At 58.2% G+C, this 9,027-nt stretch overlaps 1 protein-coding gene across 1 annotated transcript in view; it reads left to right on the top strand.

Moving 5' to 3' along the window:
• HTRA3 (HtrA serine peptidase 3) overlaps positions 1-7,929 on the top strand; it is a 30,293-nt gene extending 22,364 nt beyond the window's left edge. The window contains exons 7-9 of the mRNA XM_060148780.1: positions 3,072-3,120; positions 4,690-4,785; positions 6,435-7,929. Coding sequence (XP_060004763.1) covers positions 3,072-3,120; positions 4,690-4,785; positions 6,435-6,600 — 311 coding nt within the window. The 3' untranslated portion in view covers positions 6,601-7,929. The remainder of the gene's footprint in view (positions 1-3,071; positions 3,121-4,689; positions 4,786-6,434) is intronic.
• Positions 7,930-9,027: the final 1,098 nt, after the last annotated feature.

The following is a 9,027-nucleotide window of genomic DNA, read 5'->3' on the forward strand; positions in this document are numbered from 1 at the left end:
AAAACAATGGTTCAGCTCGACTCCCTGAGTCATGTGTGACCCTGGACTTGTCCTGTCCTTCCTGGAAGCCTCAGAGAGTTGGAGAGGGAGGAAGGGGAAGAGGGCCAGTTATGCTTACACATAAGTCTAACCCTGACCACACTCGCCACTGTCATTCAACATGGTCTAGGAAGTCCTAGCCATAATAATTAAATGAAAAAAAGAAAAAAAAAGGAAGAAATAAGAGGAATCTCGTGGCGGAAGAAAAGGGAAAACTGTCACTCTGTAGATGACATGATACTCTATATAGCAAATGCTGAAGACGACACCCCAAAACAAATAGATCCCGTCAGAAAACTCAGTTAAGTTGCAGGATACAAAGTAATCTACAGAGTCCATTTTGGGGAGACAAGAGTCCATGCCGGAGACCAGTGAGGGGCCCACAGCAGCCTTTCTGGTGGCCAGGCTCGGGGGGTAGCAGCTGTGGGGTGAGGGCTGGTTGGGTCCGGGATCTGTTTTGAACTTGGAGCCCATAGGACCCGCTGGACGGTGGGGTGAGTGAGGGGCATTTCCTGGGATGGGGGCCCTTGGGCAAATCAGAGATTAGTCTTGATGCCGAGAAGCCCAGGTGTGAGCATCGCTCTCGTGTCTGTTTGTTTGTTGAAGTGAGAGTCAGTTCATGGGGCCTACGGTTGACCATGGAAAATGTACCCTTGGGTGCATTTCTCCTTCCCCGGAGAGCATCCGCCCCCTTCAGGCCATCACTTCCCCTCCCCGCCCGCATTGTTGTTCTGTTACCGTCTTTGATGTACTTGCCTCACTTTGGGTCAGCGTGGTTCCGTGACATGTTTAGGAAGAAACAGGGCACCCAGCCTCCCTCCAAGCCTTGTTTCCAGCACGCGACACGCATCACTTAGGTGATTTTCCAATAAGGACGGGAAGACGAAGGGTTGCAGTTATGATTCTGTTTCTGGAGAGCCCGCGAGTGGGCGTGGCCCGCTGCTCCGGGGTCGGTGGAGGGTGAGGAATCTCCTGCCCCAGGAGATCTAACAGGACAGCCACTGGCCTCGGGTGACCCTGGGCTACGCTTCTCGAAGCCGCGGGTTTCTTCCTCTTTGGTAAGCGTGACCTTGGGGCTGTGAGCGAAGCTGACCAGTGGCCGGTACTCATGCCAGGAGCAGGTTGGAGGGCTGAGGCCTCAGTGCCCGGGCCCCACCCCTTTCCTCTGAGGACCTCATCCAGTCTTGTGGATTTAAGTGCCACCTAGAGTGACTCCCCCAAATTTACATCTCCAGCCTGACCCCTTCCCCAAACCCTAGTCTCAGATGTACAACTGCTTGTCACCCCCACACACAAGCTGTGCGTCCCCATCCCCATTCCCCTTCTCAGTTACGGCAGCTCCATCCTTCCAGATTTTCCACCTGCATCCAATCCATCAGCCAGCCCCGCTGGCCATATCTTGGGGATCAGTCCATCCCCTACTGCTCTCTTGCCATCTCCAGCTCCACCCCCCAAGCCAGCCTCCAGGGACACTCACCTCCTCTCTGTTCCTCTGTCCATGCCCTTGCCCCCCACAGACTCTTCCCACTGCCAGAGGAGGTTCTTGCATAATTTAAGGCAGACCGTGGCGTGTCTCTGTGCAAACCCTCCTCAGGCTCCACCGCACTGGGAGTAAAACCCAAAACCCAAAGCCCAGCAGATCGATGGGGTCAGGGCTCCCATGTGCTCTGACCTCAACTCCCACATCTCCCAACATCTCCCATGTTCCAGGGTTCCACCATCTGGAACATCCATCCATCTTCCTTGGTGAAATGTCTGTTTACACAATTTGCCCATTTTTAAAATTGGAGTTGTTCGTGTTCTTAAGTTTTGAGAATTCTTTATATGTTCTGGACAGGATCCCTTTGTCAGATAAATGAACTGCAAATATTTTCTCCTGCTGGCTTGTCTTTTCATTCTCTTAAGAGCAGAAGTTTTGTGAATTTTGACGAAGTCTGATTTACCAATTTTTGTAAATGGGTTGTGAGTCTAGTGTTATATGAAAGAAATCTTTGCTAACCAAAGGTCCAGGAAGGTTTTCTCTTACATTTTCTTCCAAAAGTTTTACTTTGTGAGGTTTTAGACTTAGGACTATTATGTGCTTTGAATTAATTTTTAAAAATAGTGCCAAGGGGGCTTTCCTGGTGGCGCAGTGTTTGAGAGTCCGCCTGCCGATGCAGGGGACACGGGTTCGTGCCCCGGTCTGGGAAGATCCCACGTGCCACGGAGCGGCTGGGCCCGTTAGCCATGGCCGCTGAGCTTGCGCGTCCAGAGCCTGTGCTCCGCAACGGGAGAGGCCACAACAGTGAGAGGCCCGCGTACAGAAAAAAAAAAAACAAAGATGGGTTATTTAGAAATATATATTTGGTTTCTAAGTTATTGGGAATCTTGTAGATACCTTTCTATTAGTGATTTCTAGTTTAATTCCATTGTGGCCAGAGAGCATATTTTTATGATACGACATTTTAAAAATGTACTGAAACTTGTTTATGGTTTAAAATATGTAAATTCTATTTCTGGGTCTAAGTCATAGGCTGGGGCAGCTGGGAGCATAGAGGTACCATCTTAGCCTATTAGGCGTACAGTGCTCCAACCAGAGGGCCTGCCGCATGGTCAGAGCTCACTGGGTATTATCGATTAATATATTATTTATGGAGAAGGCTGGGGAAGGTGACTAGTTCAGACCAGAGGAAGGTGACTTTGGGGAACCTGTGGAGAGAAGAGCCCCACTGTCTGCTGGGGTTTGGATGTGGGGCTTAGCAGGAGAGCCGGTGTCAGAGCTGAGGTGGTTGGATGGTGCCTGAGAGGGTGAGGGTGGGCACGAAGCCACAAGATTAGAGCCAGGACGTCTCCCAGCCCCTCAAGAACAGCCAAGTGGAGAGAGGAAACTCTAGGTGATCACAAGGGGGCTGGGCTGGTCCAAGCAAGGCGGCTCCCGCTGCCTTCTACTACTGGTGTAGCGGGTGGGGGACTTCTGCCCCTGCCCGGCTCCTTGGCGGGGACAGAGACTTCCACGGAGGCTCTAACCAAGTCCCGACGTGCTCGGTTTCTAGACTGGAAGAAGCGCTTCATTGGCATACGAATGCGGACCATCACACCCAGGTGAGTGCCGAAGGACGCTGCCCCCGCCACCCCTCCGTTCTCATCCCTCACCTCGAGCTTCCTCCCAGACCCTGGCCCCAACATGCCCGGCCACCCGCAGGTGCTCCAGCAGGCCAGACACACTCAGGCTTCTGAGCCTTTTTCAGGCCGGTCCCTCTGCCTGGAATGCCTTTCCCCCTTTGCCTGATAGGTTCCTTTGGCTTCCGTAGGACTCCATTCAGGTGCCCCTCCTCCAGGAAGCCTCCCAGATGAGCTTCCTGTGGCTTCCATAACAAATTACCACAAACTCGGAGGCTCAAAACAATAGAAGTTCATTCTCTCACAGTTCTGGAAGCCCACAGTCCCAAATCAAGGTGTCAGCAGGGCTGCACTCCCCTCGGCCGCTCCAGGGGAGGATCTTCCTTGCACCTCCCAGCTTCTGGTGGTTCCAGGTGTTTCTTGGACTGTAGTTGCATCTCTGCAGGCTCTGCCATTCTCATCGCATGGCGTCTTCTTCCTGTGTGTCTGTGTCCAGTCTCCCTCTTATTTCTCTTATTAAAACACCAGCCATTGGATTAAGGGCCCACTCTAAGTCAGGCTGATCTCATCTAGAGATTCTTAACCAACCATGTCTGCAAAGACCCTATTTCCAAACAATGTCACGTTCTGAGGCCCTAGGTGGGCATCAGTTTTGGGGGCGGGGGGGACACTATTCTACCTCCCCAGGTGCCTCCTCTTCTCTTGCAAAGCTGTGCTTCCCTCGCCAGCATCGCCTTGGTCCCGTGGTGTCAGAATCGCCCATCCTCAACCTTGACCATGAGCTCCTTGGGAGCAGGGACTGGGTCCTGCTCATCTGTCTGCTCCCCCCACCCCTCCCAGGACCCGGTCTACAGCAGAGTGGGTGCCTGGAAATACTAAGTGAGTGAAATAGAGAAGGGGGTGGGGAAGAGGAGGGAGAGAGAGGAAGGAAAGGAAGCTGAAGGGAGGAAAATGCAACGTCAGGTCCAAGGTTTGAAGAAGGAAGAGGTCTCTGCACTGGGGAGCTCTGGGAAGAGGTAAGCTCACCTGACTCACCCTCCTGCCCACTCAGTCCCTAAAATGACCTTCTTCCTGTTTCAGCAACTGTTCACCTAGGGAATAGGTCTAAAAGCAATTCGGAATCAAGACCGATATGCCAATTTGTTTTCTAAAGGTATTCTTTCCGTCTCCCTATCACCCACCCGCTCATCCGTCACACCGTCCGTCCAGTTGTCTGTCTCTCCACAGCATCATTCACCCAGTGTCTGTTCATCCTCCTCTACCTTTCCTTCCTTCCTCATCCTTCCTCCCCCCCATCCTCCCATCCGTCTGTCCATCACCCTCCCCTCTTTACACTTCTGACCATCCACCTTCACCAAGGTTTCTCTTGAGGAGCCCACGTTGAGTAGGGGACACAGGCAAGGATCAGTGACAACCCAGAGTGGTCAGTGGCAGGACAGGGCAAGGTGGGAGCCCAGAGGAGACGCCTGGTCTGGCCCGGGTGGTGGAGAGAAGGAAGAGTCCGTTTGGAGGCTCAGAAGGAGTGCCTTAACCGTGGAACTGCCTTTTCAGTTTGGTGGAGGAACTGAAGGCCAGCAACCCAGACTTCCCGGCGGTCAGCAGTGGGATTTACGTGCAAGAGGTTGTCCCAAATTCACCTTCTCAGAGGTAGGCTTCACCGGAGGAAGCAGGGAGACTGGGCAGGTGGGTGCAGGGCCTGGGCTGGGCCTCACTGATGCGCACGACCTTTAGCTTCCTGGCAGCATGACGCAATGTGGAGTGGCAGGTGGGACTCCGGCCAGTCCTCTAAGCCAGAGGCAGGCTGGAGAGGTGAAGGCCATGCCCTTCCTTGGCCCAGAATGTCCTTTCCTTGGGTCTGGGGAGACAGAGTAGCAGAGGTCACCCCGAGCTGCGTCAGCCTGGCTCTCACCAGCCCCGTGGGCCAGCCTGGGTCTCTCTGGGCCAGTGTTCTCATCTGCAAAATGGGCATGATTCAACCTACTCTTCCTGTCCCGTGAGACATTGTCAAGATCAAATGAGATAAAGCCTTGTTTTCTTGGAAACCACCAACTACTAGAGAAAGGTCAATTGTTGCAGCACTGTGGGCTGAGGCAGGCAGTGCGGTGGGTGGGGTCTGACGCACTTGCACGGCTGATCTGTGCCCTGGAGCAGCTCTGAGCAAGGCCTACCCCTCCTCTGCCTCAGGGCTGCATCTGTGCGGTGGGCGGGCTGCAGCAGATCCCGCTTTTAACTGTAACCCCGGGAGCTGGAGATGGTCCACGCTGAGATCTCGGGCTGCTGGAAAGGGTGAGGGCAGAGTGCGGACTGGAGCCGGGCAGGTGGGCCCCCCAGCCCCCGTGGCCCCTGCAACCCAACAGGACGCCTCCTTTCTGTTTTGTGTGCTGGGCTGGAAGACGCGGACCCCTTGTGTCCTTCCGCCGTGAACACAGTACACGTGCTCAGCCCGCAGCCGACCTGCAGTAAGAATTGTTGCAATACCGATCCGTGAATCCATGAAAGCCAAAGAGTAACCACTGCAGCTCAAGCTCTTTATTCCGAGTTGCCGCACCCCGCGATTCAGCAGACAGCGGTCACCGAGAGCGGCCGCACGCAGGGCACCCCAGAGCCAGACGGGAGCTCTGTGGCGATGGTGGCTGCCGCCGGCCAAGGCTGCACGTGAGCTGTGCGTTCCACGTGCATCATCTCAGTCAATCCTCACTGCAGCCTGGGACACGCAGGCTGCTGCTCTCGCCCCATTGCTCAGATGGGAAGGCTAAGGCTTGGCAAAGTCACTCCTCCGAGGTCACACGGCCCACGTGTGTGGATCTGGGCGCTATCACCCATGCATCTAACCACGGTGCCACCCTGCCCGCCCTCTGGGTGGAGGGGAAGGTCACAGCGAGTCAGGTGCAGAAAGGGGGGGCCAGCCCAGCTCGCTCTGTCTCTGACGGGAAAATCTTAACGTTAGAATCAACCCCCTGGACCTCGTAATTTGCAAATCATGTTCCCACGTAGGGCTGTAGATGTGGAAACCGAGGCTCGAAGGGGCAGAGCACCTGGCCCAAGGCAGCCCAGCGAGGGAGGCTGCAGCCAGAACGTGACCCCAGCCCTTCTGATGTACAGAAGTAGACGGAGAAGGCGCTAGTCCGTTGCAGGACAGTGCTTTCCGTCTGCTGTGAGAGCCTTGCGGTCAGGGCCGTGTCCTTCCCTGTTGAAATGAATTTTCCTAATGTGCTGCTGTTAAAGCCCACTGTGCCCAGACCCGGGCCCGGGCCTCTCGGGGCGGTGCTGTGACCACGTGTCTCTCCTGTTGGCAGAGGGGGCATCCAAGATGGCGACATCATCGTCAAGGTCAACGGGCGCCCTCTGGCCGACTCGAGCGAGCTGCAGGAAGCCGTCCTGACCGAGTCGCCGCTGCTGCTGCAGGTGCGGCGGGGGAACGACGACCTGCTCTTCAGCATTGTGCCCGAGGTCGTCCTGTGAGGGTGGGGCCCCCTCCCTCCATCGCCGCCGGAGCCTGCAGCCGGGACAGGGGCCAGCAGACGGGCTCCGCCCGGAGCCGCTGCCTCCCTTGGGGTCAGGACAAAGGACCGAGGTCGGTCCTCAGCAGAGCCAGAGGCCTCCTCCCGGCCGTCCAGGGCCAGAGCCACGGGCTGGGCTTGGCCAGGGGTCCGCATCTCAGCCTTCTGGGAGGACTGGCCCCAGCATCACGGTGCCCCTGGGGGCAGCCCAATGTCCCCCCCGCCCACCAAATGCTCCTGAGGGCCCTTCCAAGTTCCCAGATCTAGAAAACTCTTCTATTTGCCCAGAAGAAGTCCCATCCTCTCTCCCGCCTTCCTGCCTTTGCACCTGTTGATAGGATACCTCTCTCTGGAATGCCCGCTGCCCCACCCCTCCCCTCACTGACTCTCACCTGTTCAGGTCTCAGCCCCCCAGCCTCCTTCTCTCCCAGGTGCGCCTCCCTGGCCTCCCACACCCAATAGCACAGCGCCCACCATGTTGAATGACCAGGGCTGTCTGCCCGGCCAATCTGCTCCCCTTGAGGAGTCAGGTGTGGCGGTTCTGGCCCGGAGTTGGCACCGCGGGATGCCCCCTGGCCGTCCAGCCAAGCCCCAGGGCTTGGCGATGAGGTCCGCCTTCCCAGGCGCAAGAGAAACTGGCAGAGAGCAGAGCGTGTCGGACCCCCTGGAAGACCGCCCGTCCTCCGGGAGGGGCCCCTGGGGTGGAGGGCGGAGGGCAGAGGAAGCTGGGACCTGCGGGGGGGAGGGGAGGGGGGGGCTGAGCCGGCTACACCTCCCCTGGCTGTTCTGTGCAGCGGGACTCACGGCATCGCCCAGGAGCAGGCGAGGTGCCCCCCTCTCCGCGGGGAGCCTGTTTCCAGGCGCAACCGGTCCCCCATGTTGCTTGTACTGTCTGTTTCTCTACTGTATGGGGATTAAAGTTGACAAGCACACGGTCCTGTACCAGCAGGGGCGTCCGGGGCAGCCCACCCGCCGCCGTGCCGCTCAGAGCTGACACATCAGTGGGCACAGAGACCCGGGCCTACCCGCCTGGAGCACCCAGGCATCGCCACGCCCCAGCTGCCCCACCACTCAGCCCTGGCTCCCCACTTGCTCCCAGGCCCCCGGTCCCCGGCAAGACCCCTCCCTTCCCCGTGTCGTGGCCTCTCCCCCCAGGCAGCAGGGTCCTGAGACCTCCGAACTCCTGGCAGTCGGGCAGAGCCCTTGGAGAGGCGCCTGGCTGGCAGCGGCGAGTCCGCTGAGTGTGCAGTGTGTGCCCGGCCAGGCCGTGTGATAAAGGCTTCCCTGCATCTGTGCTGTGTCATCCTCACTGCAGAGACCACCCAGCAACAGGGAATGAGGCAGAGCAGGAGAGACAAAGCTCGCTGCCCAGGGACACCGCAGGGGCTGCCCAGGGATGGCGGGAGCTGTGAACTTGCCCAGGGCCAGCTCCCAGGGTCACAAGTGGGGTTGTGAGGGTGAGGGGCGCCCATCAGGGCTGAGAGGGAGGGGCCCAGCCCTGTGTTCTGGACCACCGGCCCGGAAGGATCAAGTTCCCTTGGTTCCAAACCTTACAGCGCGGCAGGGTCTGCCGCCAGCCGGCCTCTGTGTGACCGCCGCCACCTTCTGCCTCGGGGGTGGGGCGGGGGAGTGACCTCAGACTGCAGACTGCAAGCTTTTCCGAGCTCCGAGAGCCTGGGGTTCAGTAGGTCCAGACTTAAATGACCCGCCACGGGGCGAATTTCAGGAGGTGGTCTCAGACGGCCATGGCGGCAGCCGGAATCACGCTCAGTACCAGAAGGGCTCACGGGAGGTGCGTGGAGACAGGCACGCCGGGCGCTGGAGATGCTGAGTGTGGCCAGCTGGCTGGCTGGGGGAAGGGAAATCGGACCAAGAATCACTCAGCACCCACACTCAGAAGAGAACCAGAAACTGTCACAGGCGGCTCTTTAATGAGGGCTCTGGGATCTGGTTCACCATCCCAGTTTTGCAATCCCAGGGCTCAGATGATGTGAACTAAGCACCCTTCTCAGTCCCCACCCCTGGGCCGTACCCAGGCCCTGCTGGGGAAGGAGGGGGCCAGGCATAGCAGCAGCCCTGCAAGGCACCTCCCAACCCCTACTGAGCCGTGGTCCCCACTGCCCGCCGGTCCGCCCGCCCCTCCCGCCCACCCTGAGCTGGACTCCACAGTTACAGCCCATCCCAGTGCCAGCACCCTCCGAAAACGCCAGAGCACGGCCCCAGAGCCTGGCTCAGCCCACGCCGCGGGGCTGCCCGCCTCCCAGCCAGCCCCCATCCCTCCCCTCCCATCCAGAGCGGGTGGGCCACAGCGCCCCCACAGAGCAGGCCCCGTGCCACCCCACCCCTCAACCGAGAACAGCCCGGACGTCCGAAGTCTGTCCACCCTCTG

Source organism: Lagenorhynchus albirostris, chromosome 4, assembly GCF_949774975.1.
Source record: "Lagenorhynchus albirostris chromosome 4, mLagAlb1.1, whole genome shotgun sequence".
Taxonomy (NCBI): domain Eukaryota; kingdom Metazoa; phylum Chordata; class Mammalia; order Artiodactyla; family Delphinidae; genus Lagenorhynchus; species Lagenorhynchus albirostris.